General features: G+C 30.2%; 2 protein-coding genes across 3 annotated transcripts; one reads left to right on the top strand and one right to left on the bottom strand.

Moving 5' to 3' along the window:
* The first annotated feature begins 747 nt into the window (after nucleotides 1-747).
* On the top strand, nucleotides 748-11,058 carry LOC105251143 (pro-neuropeptide Y). The gene is made up of 3 exons (XM_011257711.2): nucleotides 748-933; nucleotides 9,013-9,230; nucleotides 10,306-11,058. Exons 2-3 carry the CDS (start codon nucleotides 9,043-9,045, stop codon nucleotides 10,550-10,552), a joined length of 435 nt encoding a protein of 144 aa, XP_011256013.1. The 5' UTR covers nucleotides 748-933; nucleotides 9,013-9,042; the 3' UTR covers nucleotides 10,553-11,058.
* Nucleotides 11,059-11,850: 792 nt separating this feature from the next.
* Nucleotides 11,851-18,665, bottom strand: LOC105251157. 2 transcript variants are annotated; one of them, XM_025414120.1, is made up of 3 exons: nucleotides 18,579-18,665; nucleotides 16,619-17,207; nucleotides 11,851-16,477 (listed from the first exon to the last, which is right to left on the bottom strand). In XM_025414120.1, the coding sequence occupies exons 1-3, from the start codon at nucleotides 18,583-18,585 to the stop codon at nucleotides 12,037-12,039; spliced, it is 5,037 nt and encodes a 1,678-aa protein (XP_025269905.1). In that variant the 5' UTR covers nucleotides 18,586-18,665; the 3' UTR covers nucleotides 11,851-12,036. The 2 variants fall into 2 exon arrangements, with proteins under 2 accessions (XP_025269905.1, XP_025269904.1); XM_025414119.1 differs by having other exon boundaries at nucleotides 11,851-17,207.
* Between the last annotated feature and the right edge of the window lie 4,041 nt (nucleotides 18,666-22,706).

Below are 22,706 nucleotides of genomic sequence, written 5' to 3'. Positions count from 1 at the left end.
GTGTTTCACTATCAGATTGCTATATGGATGGGCTTAGCGAGAAAATTTGAATAATAGGATTATAGTCAAAGCTGTTGCTATATGTATATTACCGTAATACAGTATCTCTTCGTGTGTATAATTAAAAAATGGATAAGTTTCTAAATTTTTTTGCACGACGTTTAAATAACATTATTTAATACAATTTATAATTGTGCACGTATACATAGATTATTCGATATCTTGATATTTCTACGAAATTCTGTATCTAATTTCTTGATTTATTGTAATAATATTTGATTTTGATCAGCTTGTTATAAAAGCATACCGTTCGTTCGCCAAAAATTATGGATTTTCAGAATTTCCGAGATATATTCAAAGATATATAAAAGTATCTAATTGAAAAGAATAATAATTAAACATACATTTATGAACAATTATAATAACATACAATTCTTGCACTTTTAAAAAGACAATGTGACAAAAAAAATGTAGATTTATTTTAATAATTAAATTAAGAATCAATTCGAATTTATTATTTTGCGATCAATTTATCGATATCAGGAGATTTCTTTAATCTTTCAATAGTTAAGCGATCGCATTTTAGAAAGACGGGATCGTGCGAACGCGAGATGATCCATGAAGAGAAGATCGTAAGGAACCGCGAGTAGGAGGCACGATTGGTGGGGGAATCTCGAGGATTGGCTACGGTTGCCGGGGGATGCGTCGCCTTCGCAGGTATATATACTCCTGTCGGCGGCGCAGCCACCGATCTGGACCACTGAAACGTTCGCCAGTATATCAGAAAGACACACCAGGGTGCCGAGTAGGTGAAGAAAAACTCGCCAGGTGCCAGTGAGACTGACTTAAGACCCCTTCAAGTGCGAACTAATATCGTTGATCGCGATTTATTATTCAAATTACTAGCAAATCGTCACGAAGATTTGCCGACTGGTGAGTATATGCGATTGTATAGTTGACTGTTGATAAATTTGAAATAAAGGTAAATTGTATAATGTTTCTATTGTCGAGTTCGTGATTGATTCGAAAGAGCGTTTAAAAGTTTTTGATAAATCTTTTTTGAAAATTTCTGATTATTAATGTTAAAGTAACCTCTTAAGCAAACTGTTTCTTTTTAATTACTTTCTTAATTGTTTTTGTAGTTATAATGTCAAGTATAATTTTGTTTTAGTGTACTTCAAAATATAAATTTAATTATACGAAACAGAAAATAATTATTTGAAATTACAGCTTGTTTTTTATTATGAAGAACAAATTATAAGATTGTTGTTTTGATTTACGTTATTTTAATTTATGTGTATTTCTTAATAATTTATTTATGGATATATTATTTTATTATTTTTCAAATCGCAGTTACAAATATGTACATAATAGTATGCATTATAATGAATCAACCAAAATTTATATTAAATGCATAACTAATTAAAACGCAGATATTATTTTATTAATAATATTATTTTATTAATAAAGGTACATTATATAATGTTTCCAAAACTCGATTGATTAATTTTGTAAATTTATATTGTTTGATTCTTCTTTTATATTTAGCATTTTTAATATGTTAGCTTATGCATGGTTTGTTGTCTTATGTGTTATATATAACACATTTTTATGAAACGCACAATAGAAAATTTTTATTACGCGAGATTGCTTGCCATTAATAAATTAACACATTTTTTATAAAGCAACTTCCATGTGATTTAACGAGTAAAAACTTTTATATTTAATTATAGTAAAATCGTATGTATTGCTTTATATTTAATTATAGTAAAATCGTATGTATTGCACGAATATATATACATAATAAAATCATGATTAGCCGATAAATCTCGACAAACAATTGATAAAATTTGTTCTAATTGTAAGAATTTCGTCATGAATAGTGCCGTGAGCAGAGATACATTTTATCGGAGGAGGTAATCGGTCAATGTGTGACGAGCGGGTCATCATCACAGGAGAACGCGTCTGAAAATCGAATTTCGTGATTGATTCGATGGCTTCGTTATCGCTATAATCAGTCGTAGTCTGTATTGTTGCTTTGCGTCCTCGCTTTGCGTGTATAATCACATGCATTAAGATGCGACACAATGAAATTTACCATATTTAGCGAAATTGCTCGGCGACCCCTCTTGTCATTTCGTTCGTGACACGTTTATCTCTTAACGAATTTATTCCGACGCCTGTATGTCGCTATCGAATCGATTCCATAACCAAATTAAGATTAATATTGTGCCTGGTACCTTGTCGTTTACTGTCTAAAAAATTCCATTTTATTCCGGCGATTTATAATTAAAGTTGTGACAAAATATTTCAGACCCAGAGGAGGAAGAGGTTCATGTAAAGAAATTTAGAAACGTTTCGTAATTCATTTTCAATGATTATAAGAAAACATGAACGATACAATATGTTTTAATGATATTTCATAATTTTGTCTTTCTCAAAAATATCTTCAATTCCTTATCTTTGAAATGTCACATTAATATTCGCAGTCTATTTTTAACAAGTAATTTTCGCTATCTTCTATTTTCGTCATCTAATCAAACTATTTGAATTTCAAAATACACATTATTTTAGTCCAACTATTTGAATTTCAAAATCTATATATTTTAACAACTTTGTTAAAACAATAAATTTTTTCTGCAATATTGAACTTTAAATATAAAAATCTATTATGCAAAAGAGAGAATTATTACTTGATAGAATTTCGTCTGTTTTCTAAAGAGAGATTTCTTCGCAGAATTTTACGCGACACTTTACAAAATAACAATGTGTATTCTTCTAGCTTCTTAACTGCTATAAAGCGAGAAGATGGTCGATTCGGTATGCTTCTCCGTCTTTATGAAAAACGCCACCCGCGCAATGAACTCGAACATTTGCGACGCTTGTCGGTAGACAATATCGTCGCTTTAGATGCTGTAAAGGTCACATAATTAATTTCGATCCGAGTATCGGTCGTGAGATCGCACTACGAACAAAGATCGTCTCTATCATTCATCGCGTTCGCGAGTTTTCAGAAAATCGTGCTTTCATTATTTGACGAAATAATCTGATACATGATTGAGTTATACGCGAAACAAATTTAACGAGATCGATACAGCATGAGAAAAGAACATTATTGTAGAATAATCAAGGATTTTTCAGATAAAAGAAATTTCATTTTTTCAGTCTGTCGATATTTTCGACGTTTGAAAGTTCGCTTACTGTTCTTTCATCTGCCACTATTGCATGGATATATCAAGCGTAATTTCCTTCGAGATAATTATATATACCGCATATACATCTCTAGGACATGCTCGATTTATTCATAATATTAATCTTTGGAAAGTTCAAGATTGAAATTGAATGAGTAATAGCTATGATCATAGTCATCAATAATAACCTTGGCGTTATCTATGAAAGCGCGAATTTTCAATGCATCATCATCGTGCTGTAGCGTTAATCTGTCGTTATCTAAATATTATAGTCGCCTTCAGAGTAATAAAACTTGATATTGCGTGGATAAAGCGTAGATTAATTACGCATTAACTCGAAAATAATCTCGCGTATCTCAATCTGTGCGACCGTTATTCAATCGAAAAGTTTCGGGATCGAAAATATCTTCCGAAAATAAATGTGTCGAAGAGAGATCAATAAAAGAAATGGGATTATATATTTTTATGAAATTATACGCAAGATTCCAACTATTAAGTAACTATATAATTATTAAAGGGAGAAAAAAAGGATAAAACTTTCTTTAAATTGATTAAGAATAAGTATAATTATTTTTATTTTTCCTTTTCAATAATTTGATTAATTCCCTCTCGATTTATTATAATCTGAAATATTATTTTTAAATTTTTAATTAAAAAATTTAAAATAAAAGATAAACAAAATTAAAGGCTCTCGAAATTAACTTAAAGGCTCTCGAAATTAACTTTATGACCTATTACTATATTTTAAAAAATTTAAAATTATTGTTAAATATTCTATGTCAAATTTAATTATTTTTTTAAATCTTATTAATAATATTTTAGGTTTATTTCCTTTTATTTTTACAGCCTCTAAACAGAAGGTTTTTAAGATTTTGTTTGTCTTTATCATTTTCTATATGAATTTCAATAATATTATTTAATATTTTTTCTTTCTTTATTATGTAATATTTTTTATTATTTAATATTTTTCTTTAATGATTTTTTCTCACACTTACGAAATTTTTCAAGGAGATAATTGCAAATAATGAATGTAATGTTCCCGAAATACCTGGCTCGTCTTTGGATCGTATTTGGCAATATTTTGCTTCGCCATTCTTGCTACAATCGCGATTCGTAAGATATATCGGCGTAATGCAACGTGCGAAATCCCACGATGGAAAGTGAGTGTTCATAATCGTAACGTCAACGGTGGCAGTGACGGTATCAAAACGGCCATACCTACGCGCGGCTCATTGTAAGAAGGAGCTGTATTCACTCGTGCCGTATAACTGATGATGTAGTCTTACGGTTGTAACAATGTCGACAAACAATAACGGATATTTTCATTCAGTTGCACGTGCCGGCCGACTAACCATTAAGTGCGAAAATCGTTATCAGCGCCTTCAACGCTTGCGATCTCTTACGTCGCGTACGCGTTTCATTTCGGCACGTTTCTCCTTCATCGACTTTGCTTTACCTGCGTATATGTTATTGCTGCCATGTGTGCAATAAAAATTTTCCTTCTCTTTACACGCGTATGCATTCTAACATTTTTTCTATTTAAGACTATTTATTAATTTATTTATTATTTAATAGCATTGTATTAGTAGTGTATTAATTTATTATTTAATATAATATATAATAATTTTATGATAATTGTAAATTTATAATAATTTTATAATAATTTTATAATTTTATTATAATAATTTTTCTATTAAGAATTTATTACGTGTATTAATTTATCATTTAATGTAGCGATTTATATTTTAATTGTCATTTTTATTAATGAATGAAATTTTTTGGAAGAAAAGCGAATCTCTAAAGATTCTCTCAATCTCTAAATTTCAAGAGAAATGACAGTAATAGTTAATAACTATTATTTCCGGAACAAAACGTTTTTTTAATTAGAGCAATTATAACGATTAATTATCAAGGAAAATAAAAGATCACAATATTATATCTGTAATTTTTATTTAATCTGCTACATTATCCTGTTACGTAAGCAATTCTAAAAAATTTTTCAATTGTCCATTTATCTGTTTATGAATCAATTCTAAGTACAATCAGAAAAATTAGTGATTTTTTAAAATCCGAATATGACGAGTGCAACAAGCTCGAAACCATCGTAAGCTTTAAAGCTATCGCAAAATACAATATTTCCAATTACCAGATAAACTATATACATTCGTATCAATTTATATTTTGTTAAATATTTCGATTAATTGACATTTGATCGTTTTGTTTAATCATCAAATTGAGTTACGTATTGAAAGATCAGTCAACGTGTGCGACTGATTAAATATGTAATTAAATAATTGCTTATTATATATTCGATTTTAAGACATTTTATGAATGAAAATGACTATATAAATATACGAGTCAGCAAAAATGTTAAACATCCATATTTTGTATTTATTAATCAAAATTCTTCACTTCTAGGGGGCCGCAATTTATAATATCTCGCGCTTCTTCCGCGCGTCGATTCAGTAGAATTTATCACTCTGTACTCGAAAGACGTAAAAATATGCGAAGTATATGGAATTACATTGTGTTGCTATTTATATCCCCGCGTAATAAAAGTACAAATTCTTGCAATTCTTTAAAAAAATCGGACGTGTGATTGTCGTCCCACGATTTAGTTCAAAGTTCACGGAGATATTTCTAAAAGTACGTGACGACTGGGTTTTTCACAAATAAAATATTACGAGATCGGTGACGTATTCCAATTTCTCAAAGAAATACGCTGAAATTTAAGAACGTGCAACAGGACAAGAAACTTAGAGAGAATATCCATCCATTACGTCTCGATATTCAATTCCAAAGCATTCACGGCACAACTTTCGACGCACTTTTTTCGCAAACTCGAAAAGATCAAGAGACACGTGTCATGACATGTGTAATAATTATAGGAAAGGCAAAATCGAAAAAATCAAGAGACACGTGCCATGACATGCGTACTATTTATAGCAAAGGCACAATATTTATACGTGGAGCCCTAATTGATAATGATTAACCTCTTGAATCTAGGAACCTTCTTGAATTAGTTTCATATCTTGAATTAGTCTCATATTTATTACGGCATTAATACTCAATGATGCCACATGACATGGGAAAGTTTCGGTATACTTTCGAAGACGAAATATTAGGTACAAATTACTGCGACTTCGATTCGCCGATCGACACTTGATTTCAAACGAATCGATACCCTTCACAAAGTCTGTCCGTTATTGATAAAGTTGTCCGTTACGATGCAACAGGTAACTCAACTTCACAATTTTGCTTTCATCCGCGAATTTCTATCCTACTGCATTTCGACTATAAAATTTCTTTGCTGCGACACTTTTCTTGGTTTGCTATTTTTCAATCTCATTAATTGATTAATTTCACACAACTCGAATTATATTATGTATAAATAATTGCACACAACTCGAATTATATTATGTATAAATAATTGCTAATTTTTAAGAATCTTTATTAAAAATTTCTCTTCTTAAATTTACTTTTCATTATCAAACTATATTAGACTAGCAGTGCAAATAACTGAAAAATGAATTTTATTAATAATTACAATTTGATTCTAATAAAATTTAATTTTCCATCGGATATTCATATGCACTTGATTTATTGATATTTCAATCTTTTACAACGAATAAAGCTAAATAAATAGTAAATTTTATTTGATAAACACATATATGGTGGACAAATTAATTTTTTTTCCACAACACTGACTTTTATATAAAGAAATCGATTAAAATTTTTCATTTTTAAATAATATGTATAATAAAAATGTGAAATACCGACAAAATTGTCTTGATCAAGAATGAATAGCATTACTTAATTATTCTCAATTATATACCAAAAGTTATTTGGAGTTAAATATATTTATAAGATAAAGGAATTAGATAAATAAAATTTGGTTATACTTCTATTTAATTTTATATATATTTTATAATACAACTACCATAACAGCTTATTGCTGGCTATTTGTTGGATTTTATAAATGTTATTTAATCCTAAATGTCATTTAATCCTACACGTTTTACTGTAATCTCCGGAATTCGCGACATGCGTAATTTAATATCTTGAGAATGTGATATTACGCATCTGCGATTTAAATATAAAAATAAATATAAAATATCTGATCAAATACCTGATAATAAAATACCTAAATATAAAATATAAAAATAAAATACTTGATTCTATAATATATTTTTTAGTAGTAAATTTTCAAAGAATTTTTTTAAATTTTCAACATTTTATCTCGAATATTTTTTAAGAGAAAGAGAGAGAATTAAAGATGAAAAAAGTGCGAACATTTGAGATGCAGTATACAGGGTGTCCCAAAAGTCCCGGACCGGTCGAATATTTCATAAACTATGCACTTTAGAAAGAAATGTTTCAGACAAAAGTTGTATGACTTGAAGGAGACCATCAGATAGTGGCAATGATTTAACCTTGGAGAGTCATTTGAAGGTGACGTAAAGGTCACCTTCAATTTCTTAAATGGAACTCTCTACTTTTTATTACATACTCGTGTAGCTTATCTCAAGAGCTTTCCAAAACACTATAATAAAATGTTCTTTCGTTGAGTATTTTTCGAGTTATGAGGCTTGAATAATTTCTTAATTCTACATAAATCAAAATATCTAATAAAATATTCATTTTTCGATTATCTTACCTTAATACTTTTATATACAAAATAATGAGAGGAATCAATTGGTGTAAAGAAAACACATAGTTGTTTAAAAAAAAATATGTAATTGTTAATTGCAAATTACATATTTTTTTCTTAAAAACAACTATATTTTTTCTTTAGACCAATTGATTCCTCTCATTATTTTGTACATAAAATTATTAAGGCAAGATAATCGAAAAATGAATATTTTACTAGATATTTTATGGTTTATGCAAAATTAAGAAATGATTTCAAGCCTCATAACTCGAAAAGTATTTAATGAAGAAATACTCCATTATAGTGTTTTAGAAAGCTCTCGAGATAAGCTATACGTAATGTAATTACGTATGTAATGAATATGTAATAAAAAATAATGTGTATGTAATGAATATGTAATAAAAAATAGGAAGTTCCATTTAAGAAGTTGACGGTGATCTTCACGTGACTTTCAAATGACTCTCCCATGTCTAATCATTGCCACTATCTGCCCCCCTTCTGGCCCCCTTCAAGCCATACAACTTTTGTCTGAAACATTTCTTTCTAAAGAGTGCATAGTTTATGAAATATTCGACCAGTCCGGAACTTTTGGGACACCCTGTATAAATAGAGTATACAGTATTAGTAACGGTCAATTTTATCTACGCGTATAATACAGAAACTGCTAAATTTAGCTTGAATGATTCCTCAACGGAATAAATGAGAAGTTACGTTAGGAATGTAACTTTCTTTTAATTTAGGGCGCAACGACCGTTCGGCACGGCATTCTTCAGGAACAAAGCATTTCTCGACAACAATTTCTTGAAGAATTTTCCGGCTTCTTCCGGAGATAGGTCCGAAGATGCGCGTTAGTTTTTGCATCTTAATTATCTTTCGCGCTTCAACCACCTCCGCTGTGTCCTTTCGGAAGGCGCCGCGTTCGAAAACCGTGTGGGAAGTTCGCGGTACTTGATCATCGTCGGATGGAAGTTTCGCTACTTTTGGAAGCGTATTACGCTAAGAAAACTTTCGATTGTATTCCTTTGATGCGCGTCCCGGAAAGTTTCGTCGCGACGGAAAAAGGAAATTGTTTCCCGTATTTTTCCCTCCGGTTTCGACCACGCATATGAAGTTTAAAGCGCAGTTGTTTCTCTCCCCGATCTCTCCTTAAACTTCGTCGTATCGTTGCAGCAACCGAAACCACTATTCCAGCCATTCGAAATGCGGGCGTGGATAATGAGCCTCGCATATTTCTCCTTTTGCTTATTCACCGTTATCGGAACAATTGTCCAAGCCGAACCAGAGTCCATGGCTAGGCCGACCAGACCGAAGGTATTCGGCAGTCCCGAGGAGCTGAAAAAATATGCCGACCTTGTCAGAGATTATTATTATTTGATCGGAAAAGCGAGGTAATGATCACATGTGCAAGCATGTGATATTATTTTCATAATATAAATTAATAAATAATCGCTTAAAGGCTGCTAATTATAAGTTAGTACACTATATATCTCAAATTAAAACAAACGTTTTTAGAATAATTAATAATCAATAATTCCACACATTTATAATAAAAAAATTTACATTAGAATTATAAATAAGTTAAAATACGCATCAATTATACTAATATATTAAAATAATCATACACAGAAATGCAACAAAGAAACATACTTTTTAAAAGTGAATCAGTGAAAATATCACTAATTTAAACAGTAAAATAACATTTCACTGAGCATCAGTGAGTATTTTACTGATCTTCAATGGAAATGCTTATTTTCTTGTTACTTTATCTTATATCTCACTGATTATGGTCAGTTAAAATAAAATTTACTGTAAAATCAATAAATTTTACTGTAAAACCAGTAATCGCTAGTTCGTTACCGCTACAATCGCTATCTCTCTCGTATTTAATTTTAGTCATAAGAATTATATAAAGTTTGCAAAGAGCGACATTTAAAATTAGAAGTATTACTTCGATTTAATTTCTGATACAAGCTCAATAGAGAAGCTTCAAATATTAAATCGATCTTTAAGGTCGGAGAAATAAATGTCTGGCGACTTAATGAAAATTATTTGTTCGTTATCTATTTAAAATAACAAGTTCAATATACATGTAATATAAATAAAATAAAATTTTTAATATAATAAATATTTAGTAAATATAAATAAAATTTTTAATTTTATATAAAATAGATAGAGAGATGAATTATAGTTAAATATTACTGACAATAACGAAAGAAATATTACTGACATTGAGAATTATTACTGATTGAAACAGTCAAAATTATTAACTGATTCTTTCAATAAAATATCACTGATTTACAGTGCTGTACTTATAACTGCTGTAATCAGTGACTATTTACTGTTTTTCAGTGATAATACACTGATTCACTTTTAGAGAGTAAGAAATATAAAATTAATTCGATACAATGTAAAATAGAATTAATTATAATATTAAGATTAAAAGTTTATCAATTACATACGTAGATACGGCAAACGAGGTGACATGGCGCCTATGTCGACGGAATTGAACAACTCTTGGGAAACTCTGAGGATGATCCAGGATGCGCGGCGACAAAATGAACAGCAGAGGCAGGAGAAGATGAGGCAGAGTAAAGAGCAAGTTCTGTTCAGTGACCTCCAGAGCTCGGACATCGACAAGCATACATCGCACGTCGCTACACGACCTGGCTCTCTTTCGGACATGATCGGCAACTATATCGATGTACAATAAATGACTTCGCGTAGCATCCTCTCCTCTCTCCTAATTTTCCTAATTTCCTCTCTTAATACTGAAAATAGTATATCAAAGTATATCCTTTACCGTCCCGAATTTACGAATGACCGTAATACTTGTTGTTGTTAAATTAATTTTTCTCTTTTCTCTCTTCGCCGCGATTTAGTTTTGTATTATGAATATCTCGTTAAAGATAATTGCGCGATGCAGTGCCTGAAGATGATAGAGAGCGTGTGAGGATGCTGAAAGAGTAATCTCGAGGACATGTGAAAACGTTCAAATCGGAATCTAATTAATAACGCTTGAGATAAATCGAATTCTACGAATTATGTGATACGAATTTAGGTAGCAAAGTTGTAACCCCATTTAATCTTATATGTATAAATTTCTTTGTTAATAATATTTAACAAGTATAATAAAGCTGAACTGACGAATAATTGGGGAATAACTGCCATCCGTTCATTAACGAATTCTATTTCGATGTGGACTACGTCAATATACATATATTGATTTTGTTAAATTTACTTGTGATTAAATTTGAAATTAAATAAATCATCAATAACATCGAAGAATATATTAATATGAATTAAGAATATATATATTAATATAATGAAGAAAATATTAATATAAAAATATTAATATATTAATATATATAAGAGAATTTATATAATATAATTACATTCATATAAATATATATATTTGAGATGATCATATTTATATATTATACATACATATATATTTAACGTCCTGATATAAAATATTTTAAAATATGAAATTTTTTTTTTCACAAATAGGTTTTGCTAAAAAATATTTCGAAACTTAATCTCATAAAAATATTTTGAATTAAAAGGAAATTAAAAAGAAATTAAAGTTTGAATAAAAAAAAAGATTATTATTGAATTAAAAAAGATTAATATTAGCAATTACTTTTAGCTTTTGTTAGATTGTTAAGAGTTCTGTTAGTATAGTATACTAAAATATATAATTAATAATTCATATAAAAAAAAAATATATCGTAATAATCGATGATGATTCACAGGTTTATTATAATATTTAAAATTTATTACAAAATAATTTTTAATCTATAAGTTATACTAAGGCAGAATCCATTGTAAGATTATAACGGGGACTATTCTATAAATAAATAATTATCAGCGAACAATAATTACTTTTCATACAATTATATATACAATTATATATTATATTCATACAATAATATATACTATATGTATACTAGGTTTTATTTAAACTAAATTTTAAAAAATTAAAACAAATTTAAAACGAATTATAAGTAACGATACAAGATTACATGTTGATAAGCAAATGCAATAATAATTTTTAAATTTTGAATATTTAAGAAATTGACCAAAATCAATTAGTTTAAACTAAAAGCTTCTTCGCATACATTTTCTATGCTATTCATTTAGAAGTTCCATCGAAATATCTTTTTCTATCATTTTATGAATCATAAAAGCACGATCTTAATTGAATGAACGTTTGCCGCAAACAGCGTCTCTCTTATTTTTACAAACTTTATCTTTGGAGTCGAAATAAAGAGGTTCAGGACAAGGTTGAACCCACGCAATACCGTTGCTGCACATACAAAATTTTTTGCAATCTTCATTTGGAAGTAACACTGCATAATCGGGATCCTCTTCAGGACAGGTACCAATGCATTTAGACGGGTCTAATGGATTTTCAGTCGTTGTTTTATCATCAAAATTATAGATGTGTTTAGACAAGAAATTGTCATGTATCCCTTGGTCATCGTTATTCTCTTTTTTCAGAGTCTGCAACGAATTCTTTTCATCGAAAATTCTATGATACATAGATACGCGATCTTGATTGAATAAACGTTTGCCGCAAACAGCGTCTCTCTTATTTTTACAGACTGTATCTTTGGAGTCGAAATAAAGAGGTTCAGGACAAGGTTGAACCCACGCAATACCGTTGCTGCACATACAAAACTTTTTGCAATCTTCATTAGGAAGTAACACTGCTTTCGGAGGATCTATTTCAGGGCAGGTACCAATGCATTTAGATGGGTCTAATGGATTTTCAGTCGTTGTTTTATCATCAAAATTATAGATGTGTTTAGACAAGGAATTGTCATGTATTCCATGGTCATCGTTATTCTCTTTGTTTAGAGACTGCAACGAATTCTTCTCATCAAACATTCTATAATGCATGGATACGCGATCTTGATTGAATAAACGTTTGCCGCAAACAGCGTCTCTCTTATTTTTACAGACTGTATCTTTGGAGTCGAAATAAAGAGGTTCAGGACAAGGTTGAACCCACGCAATACCATTGCTGCACATACAAAACTTTTTGCAATCTTCATTAGGAAGTAACACTGCTTTCGGAGGATCTATTTCAGGGCAGGTACCAATGCATTTAGATGGGTCTAATGGATTTTCAGTCGTTGTTTTATCAGTCGTTGTTTTATCATCAAAATTATAGATGTGTTTAGACAAGGAATTGTCATGTATTCCATGGTCATCGTTATTCTCTTTGTTTAGAGACTGCAACGAATTCTTCTCATCAAACATTCTATAATGCATGGATACGCGATCTTGATTGAATAAACGTTTGCCGCAAACAGCGTCTCTCTTATTTTTACAGACTGTATCTTTGGAGTCGAAATAAAGAGGTTCAGGACAAGGTTGAACCCACGCAATACCGTTGCTGCACATACAAAACTTTTTGCAATCTTCATTAGGAAGTAACACTGCTTTCGGAGGATCTATTTCAGGGCAGGTACCAATGCATTTAGATGGGTCTAATGGATTTTCAGTCGTTGTTTTATCATCAAAATTATAGATGTGTTTAGACAAGGAATTGTCATGTATTCCATGGTCATCGTTATTCTCTTTGTTTAGAGACTGCAACGAATTCTTCTCATCAAACATTCTATAATGCATGGATACGCGATCTTGATTGAATAAACGTTTGCCGCAAACAGCGTCTCTCTTATTTTTACAGACTGTATCTTTGGAATCGAAATAAAGAGGTTCAGGACAAGGTTGAACCCACGCAATACCGTTGCTGCACATACAAAACTTTTTGCAATCTTCATTAGGAAGTAACACTGCTTTCGGAGGATCTATTTCAGGGCAGGTACCAATGCATTTAGATGGGTCTAATGGATTTTCAGTCGTTGTTTTATCAGTCGTTGTTTTATCATCAAAATTATAGATGTGTTTAGACAAAGAATTGTCATGTATCCCTTGGTCATCGTTATTCTCTTTTTTCGGAGACTGCAACGAATTCTCATTGAACATTCTATGATGCATGGATACGCGATCTTGATTGAATAAACGTTTGCCGCAAACAGCGTCTCTCTTATTTTTACAGACTGTATCTTTGGAGTCGAAATAAAGAGGTTCAGGACAAGGTTGAACCCACGCAATACCGTTGCTGCACATACAAAACTTTTTGCAATCTTCATTAGGAAGTAACACTACTTTCGGAGGATCTATTTCAGGGCAGGTACCGATGCATTTAGACGGGTCTAATGGATTTTCAGTCGTTGTTTTATCAGGTTCTTTAGACCATTTTGTGGTGGAAATAATGGGCATGGGAGTGGATTTTGGGAACGTAGGAGCGCAACCGGACTTATATGGATCGTTGCAAGTTTTCTGAACGATATCAAAATGCAGACCTTCCGGGCATTTATGAAGAATCTTCTTTCCATTAACACATTCATGATAGTACGTGCATTTACAGTTGTGAGGAAAACGTATTTTCTCTGTAGAATTTGAAGGGCAAACATTTTGAGTAATTGTTGAATAAGTATTATCAGGGAGATCACAACTCTTATACGGATAATTGCATATTTGAAGAGTAATATTAAAGTGGAGTCCTGCTGTACATTGTTGCAAAATTTTCTTACCGTTGGAACATAAATAATATAAGGAGCAATCGGTTTCGTGCCGAAATGTTCTGCCTTCCGGAGAACATTTATTATGGCAGTCGTCAATCGACATATCATGTGTTGGAATTGGCCGCATACAGTTCACTTTCCAAGGCCAATCGCAAACCTCTTGTATGTAATCAAAATGCTTGCCGATCGGGCACATTCGTTCTTCCTTATTACCATTTACGCATTCGTAATACAAGTAACATACCCAAGGATGAGCAATCCGTGCTTTTTCGGTTGATCCTTTAGGAGGACATTTTTGTCGTGGGGTTTCAGGACCTCCTGTAGGTGTTACTGTTGAACCTGTAATTGTTGTATCAGTTACTGTTGAACCTGTAATTGTTGTATCAGTTACTGTTGAACCTGTAATTGTTGTATCAGTTACTGTTGAATCTGTAATTGTTGTATCAGTTACTGTTGAACCTGTAATTGTTGTATCAGTTACTGTTGAACCTGTAATTGTTGTATCAGTTACTGTTGAATCTGTGCTTGTTGTTGTTGGTTTAGTACTGGTTGCGCAAGTGGCTTCATTCGAAGACTTGCAAATTTTCTCAATATAATCAAAATGTAGATTATTTGGACAATTTCGAAGAGCTGGCTGTCCCCTAACGCATTCGTAATATTGTCCACAATTACATTCATGGGGCAACAATACTTTTTTTGTGGAACTTGCACAAGGACAAACATATGGACATTTAGCATCATTCGGTTGACTGCAAGTATTCCGAATACGATCAAAATCTAAACCATTCGGACAATCTTGAAGTAGTAGGTTTCCATTAATACATTCATAATATTGGGCACAATTACATTCATGAGGTAACAGTACTTTTTCTGTGGAATTCGAAGAAGAACAAGATGCCGGATTAGCCGCAGGCAAGAACGTAACAATGAAGTCGCAACTTGCTTTTGTCGGATAGTCACACATCTGGAGAGTAACGTTGAAGTGAAGTCCCGCCATACAATGTTTCAGAATTTTGTTACCCTCAACACATAAATAATATGATGAACAATCAATCTCGTGTTGAAATGCTTTGCCTTCTTGATAGCATTTATTTTCATATCTGTCAATTAGAAAATTTTGAGTCGAAATAGAATGGACACAGTTTGCTGCTTCGGGCCAATCGCAAACCTCTCGTTCATAATCAAAATGCATGCCGATCGGGCACGTTTGACGTATCTTGTCACCGTTGATACATTCATAATATACGTTGCATAGGCATTGATGGGCAATCCGCACTGTTTCAGTTGAGCTTTCGGAAGGACACTGCATGCGAGGTTTTTCAGAGATTTCCGTAGTTGTTGCTGAGATTGCTGTTGAAATCGTTGTCGAAGTCGACGATATCGAAGAACTTGGTAACGAAGGCATTGTCGGAAAAAGACTGGACGACGATGTTGGTAATATTGGAGAACTTGATGATGAAATCGTCGATGGAGAACTACTCGGCAATGCTGGAGAGCTTGATGAAGTTGTCGTTGTCGAAGGATTGGACGACGATGTCGACAATGTCGAAGAACTTGGAGTTGTCGGCGAATTGGATGTCAGCGATGTTGGAGAACTTGAAGTTGTTGTCGGAATAGGAGAACTAGATGATGATGTCAACGAAGAACTTGATGAAGTCGTTATCGAAGGAAAACTAGACGACGACGGCAATATCGGAGTGCTTGATGATGAAGTCAACGGAGAACTAGACGGCGATGTCGATGATGCTGGAGAATTTGATGATAAAGTTGTCGGAGGAAAAGGACTGGACGACGACGTCGGCGATGTTGAAGAATCTGATGAAGTTGTTAATGGAGGGCTAGATGACGTCGGAGAACTTGATGAAGTCGTCGTTGTCGAAGGATTAGACGACGATGTCGGAGAACTTGGAGTTGTCGGTGAAGTCAACGATGTCGGAGAATTTGAAGTTGTTGTCTCAGGAGAAGAAGTGGATGACGATATTGACGATGTTGAAGAACTTGATAAAGTCGTTGTCGGAGGAAGACTAGACGACGATGTCGGAGAACTTGGAGTTATCGGCGATGTCAGCGATGTCGGAGAACTTGAAGTTGTTGTCTCAGGAGAAGAAGTGGATGACGATGTTGACGATGTTGAAGAACTTGATAAAGTCGTTGTCGGAGGAAGACTAGACGACGATGGCAATATCGGAGAACTTGATGCTGAAGTTGTCGAGGGAAAAGGATTGGACGTCGGCGATGTTGGAGAATCTGATGAAATTGTCGATGGAAGACTAGACGATGTCGGAGAACTTGATGAAGTCGTCGTCGGAAGAGAACTGGACGATGATGTCGGTAATGTCGAAGAACTTGATGATGAAGTTGTCGTTGGAGGATTAGACGACGACGTTGGCGATATCGGAGAATTTGATGAAACTGTTGGCGGAGAACTAGATGATGAACTCGACGATGTCGGAGGACTTTTCGGCGTTATTGAAGCTGACGTTGGCTTCGATAGCTTACATCCTGCACTCCTGGGCCAATCACATACCTGCAGTACAGGATTGAAGTGCAATCTGTTACCTTTATTATCCCTGAAAGGACAATCTTGTGGCTCTCCTTTTATTCCCATATAACAACTGTAGAATTTCGTACAGTCATTTTCATAAGGCAAATAAATTATTTTATCCTGTGACTCTGCTGGACATTCTGTCGGAAAATCAGTCACCGATGATATGTTAAGCGCAACGCTCAACGTAGCCACATATAAAATGGCCACTAAGTATATCTCTATAAATATAAAAAAATATATAATATTAATTTAATATAAATATATAGTAATATTGATTATCTAATTGAGAGAGATGCTATTAATATATAATGATAGATTTAATAAATAGATTAAATTTAAAAGAGTATTCCTTATTTTTTTGTCAATTTTTAATATGAGTAATGTTGTGGTTTATCATAAATTAATTCATTCAGATATCATGAAAAGTTAAATTTTAGCATCTTTTTTATATTGGATAAAATTTTACGAAACCTCTTATTAATCGTAAATATTAAATAAATGGAGCATTTGATCGAATATATTTGTATATATATAAAATATGATAAAATAAATTAAAATCTGAAGATATGACAAGAGTGTGTGTTGATGAGATTTTTTATGTATTAAATTTAGCATTAAATGTATTATTATTAATATAGTTTAATCATAAAAAAAACAAATTAAGCAAATTAAGCAAATTCGAGAAAAAGTTTAACTATTAAGACTAATATATTGTTATTTAATTATAATATGATTTTTTTTCTCTTAATATCTCTTAATTTAATTTTATTAAAAAGAAAAAATAGATTAATTTAATTTAATTAGAGAGAAAAAAAATAAATATTGCAAATAAATATTTTATATAAGAGAGATTAAAAAAGATTTAATAAAATTAGGAAAAGCGCGCATGTGTATATACTTAACGGTTTATCATATAATTATGATAAAACATTAAAAAATCTTCTAATATATATGTATACATGTATATATATATATATATATATATATATATATACATATATATAATCCTATATAAAAATAATAACTTCCCACTAGAAAATATTAATATTATATTGAAAAATAATAGTTAAAAATAATTATTTAAATAATCACATACAATTTTAAAATATTATATAAATAATATTCTATTCAATAATGTGCCTGTTACATAATTCTCTGCTTGTTATTTTTCATCTTATTTAAATTTATGAACAATATTTTCTAATCTGATCATAAATGAATGCAAAATCGAAGATTTTTACGAGAGAAGAAGGAGAAAGAAAGAGCGAAGAAGAGAGAGAGAGAGAGAGAGAGAGAGAGAGAGAGAGAGAGATTTATTAAAAATATTTTAAACATGTGCACATATATATACCTGTATATATATTGTTATAATTATTTTATGCTCCGTCTATAATCGACATTTATTCACAATTAGATTAATTGCACTATACAAAACTTTCTCGCACAAATATCTTATATATTTGATGACGGTATTGTTCAACGATAAGGTATCAAATCTCTTTTAATTGTTTGCCACGAATTATTATATGTCATATAAATTATCATCACCTTATTACACTATTAAAATTCCATAAATCGCGAGCACTCACCTTTCATCGTGAAACTCAATAACCCAGTCGCTAAAGTTAGGAACCGGGCACTATATCTTCATTCACATTAAATTACTAACTGACAAATTTGCCTATACTCGAAATGATTTTTATAAGCGAAGTGTTATCGCTTAATATGAGTGCGGCTTATCATATCTAACATTGGCAAAACTTTTCTGTTAAAATTAATCAGAGAATATTAAAGTAGATACAAACATATTTCATATATATATATATATATATATATATATATATATATACACATATATATACAGAGTGTCCCAGACCACCTCTACATCCCTTTTAAAATGAAAATAAATGGCTTTTATCAAAAATCGCGAACAATTTTTAAGTAAATCAGGTACGCTCCATTAAATGATGATATTTTCAACTTTTGTTTCCGACCGAAATACGTCATCCGGATTGGAAATTGAACTTTTTTAGGATTTTTTACAGAAGCACTTTTAGAAAAAACATTTGATACAAAAGTTTCTTGATATTTGGCATCTTTCTCCTTCTTATACGAAAAGAATGTAAACAAACATATCGAAAGGACTTTTTCCTTAATTTATTGGTCCTCTACATTTTCGAAGTTTTGACGTTTAAATTAGGGACACTCTGTATATATACAGAGAGATACAATAATATGAATTTTGTATCTTTATATTACTAATATTTATTTTTTATTGATCATTACATATTTAAAACATATAAATATATGTATGCATATACAGGGTGTCCCAGACCACCCGTCTCACCCGATTTTTTCGTAAACGCGACATTTTAAAGAAAAATGTTTCAGACAAAAGTTTTGTGACTTCGAGGTAATTTGCAATTAAGAATTCCATATTTTTTCTTAAAAACAACTGTATGTTTTCTTTACACCAATTGATTCCTCTCATTATTTTGTACATAAAAGTATGAAGGTAAGATAATCGAAAAATGAATGGTTTACTAGATATTTTATGGTTTATGTAAAATTAAGAAATTATTTCAAGCCTTATAACTCAAAAAGTACTTAATAAAAAGGTACTTAATTATAGTGTTTTGGAAAGCTCTCGAGGTAAGCTACAAGAATATGCATTGAAAAATGGGGGTTTCCATTTAAGAAATTAAAGGTGACCTTCACGTGATCTTCAAACGACTATCCAAGGTCAAACCAATGACACCATCTTATGTCCCCCTCGAAGTCACAAAACTTTTGTCTGAAACATTTTTCTTTAAAATGTCGCGTTTACGAAAAAATCGGGTGAGACGGGTGGTCTGGGACACCCTGTATATATATATATATATATATATATATATATATATATATATATATTCGTATGTTTTAAATATATAATGATCAATAAACAAATGTTGAAATTTTGCAAATTTAATTTGCAGCATTGTGATATGAAACCGAATATATGTGTGTCTTCTAAAAATGGCAATTATCGAAAATATTTTACACAAGAGAGTAAAAGAAAAAGAAAGAGAGAGAGAGGGACTCTTTTTCATTTTTTTTTCTTTCTCATATAATACTTAGATATTTATATTATTTATACATAAAATGCAATATTAATTAAATAATATTATGCGTGGCATTTAATAATATTATTTAGTATTAAATATCATATTATTTATTAAAATTTGATTTGGCAGTTTTGTTCGATTCAAAGTATTTGCTAATTTTTTTTTTATAATTCTAGAATTCTAAAATAGTTATGGCCCAATTCGATAATCTGTAAACATGATATTCAATTAGCAGTAATAATCGAAGATTTTATCTTCCGGAATATTCGTTTATCAGAATTTGATTGAGAGCACAATAATCTCGAAATGATTAGAAAAATATGTAAAAATATTAAATATCTTTTTATTAAGATTTTTCAAAGAAAAATTAAGAAGAAAGAAATATTACAAAGTTTTGCTATAATATATAAATATTATTTTGCAATTGGAAAAATTTTGCTAACAAAAAAGTCTTTTAGAAAAGTTCAAAATGGACGATATTTTAATAAAATTTTAAGTTGAAAAAAGAAAAAACTTAGTTTTAAAAATGTATAACATTGGAAATGGAAAAGTTTAAATAATGAACTTTTCTATTAAGAAAAAAATGACTCCAATTTGAAATTTAAAATAAAAAAATGGTTAGAAATGTATAACACTGAAAATTAAAAAATTTAATTGATCCTTTGTGTTAAAAAAAGATGACTCCAATTTATTTAATATTATCGTGATTAAAGTTGAAATTTGTGACGACATATAAAAAATATTATTAAAAAATATTATATTAACGAAATTCTTTAATATAATAAAATAATTTATTTAGATTAATATAATTATCATTTTTTCAATATATAATCAGATATAAAATGCAGATATAAATATCAAATCTGTATTATTAACTGATAAATTTTATCAATTTGATAATTCATACATAAAAATAATTTTTTGCTTAATTAATTTGTACATATTTGTATGAATTTTCTTTCTAGTTAACTATAAACATATAAATCTAAATGTATTATACAGGAGAATTTTTTGATTGATTTTTTGATTCATGTATTTTACTCTATTCTTTCTACGTTATTAATAATATCTAAAAGAGAGAAATGAATGACCATTCGAATCATCGATCGCAGTTTCAACAAACAATGAATAATCGATGGAGACTCAATAAAAAGTTGCACGTTGGCATATTTTTTTCTGCTTTAATTTTCCTTCAATTTATTATATTCTGATACACACACATTTTTTCTTCATTTTACTGTTTACATTTGGCTATCCATGACCAAGTACAGATTTGTTCGATCTTACAATTAGAGTAATACAAGCCTTTCGGGCAGATATAAAGGATTGGAATGCAATACTTGTCACAATCGACATGCGACAATATACCATACTATTCTTAGGACATTTACCGATGCATTCGATTGCATCGTCTTTCTCTTTTTCGAGTACATCGTTGATTGAATCTGTAGGAATCTCGATCCGGAGGAGCTTCCAATCTCAAGAAATAGCCAATCGCATTGCTTGATAATTGGATTGAAGTGTAGACCATCGAGACACGTGTGAACTGTTTGCTTGCCGTTTTGACAAACATAGTATAAGGTGGAATCTTTTTCATGAAGTGACCTTATAGAATGCTTACTCGAGATACATTCAGGTGCATTCTTCCCAGTGCATTCGAGAAATGACGCATTTAGTTCGCCAATATTTAGGTTCCCGGTAAACACAGCTGCCAACACGATGATGATTACCGAAGAACGTTCCACATATTAAAATATAAAGTATATTTCCAATTATTAACAAGAATATTTTCTACTTTTGTTTAATATTTTTATTTGCATATGTCTAGTGATATCGTGATCGTAACGAGAAATGATTTTTATCAGTTTTTTTTTTATAGTTGGAGACATTATCGTATATAATTTCGTACGATAAAATGAAAATAATTTTGTACGAAAGGATTAATTATTTAAATTCCTTTTATTAATAAGATTAATAATAAATTAATAGTGTCGTTAGTTTGACAGAATGATGTATTAAATTTAAAATTTAAATTATATGTGTTTATAAATTGATTCAAAAAATTTACTTTAAGATATATAAATAATAATTAATAATTATATTATATATAAATTAAATTAAACCTTTTAAGAATAATTTGTTTAATTTTAATTGTAATAATAGAAATTGTTTTTTTTTACTTTATAAGAACGAAAGATTTTAGATTAGATTCAGGAACGAAAAGGATCAAATAAAAGGTAGGGATTATTGAAATTTTCAACCATTTAAAGATAAAATTAAATTAATAGGGAAAGAAGTATTTTTTGTTGATAAATCAAATTACAATTTATATTATTTGTGTTCATTAAATATATAATAATAATAATAATAATAATAATAATAATAATAATAATAATATCAACTTTGTACCTTTATATTACTAATATTTATTTTTTAAATTATTCTTTTTATTAATAATTATTTAATATAATTTATTAAATTATTTACTATCTTTATTTAATATAATTATATTTATTTATATTTATTTATATTTATTTATATTTATTAATAATATGTTTATTCAATATAATTTATTTTCAATTTAGTGCTCATTAATAGGCCTTATCTAAACGA

The sequence above is a fragment of the Camponotus floridanus genome, unplaced genomic scaffold, assembly GCF_003227725.1.
Source record: "Camponotus floridanus strain SB8 unplaced genomic scaffold, Cflo_v7.5 scaffold77, whole genome shotgun sequence".
Classification (NCBI taxonomy): domain Eukaryota; kingdom Metazoa; phylum Arthropoda; class Insecta; order Hymenoptera; family Formicidae; genus Camponotus; species Camponotus floridanus.
Note: the sequence above shows the minus strand (reverse complement) of the source record. Positions and strands in the feature narration are given on the sequence as shown.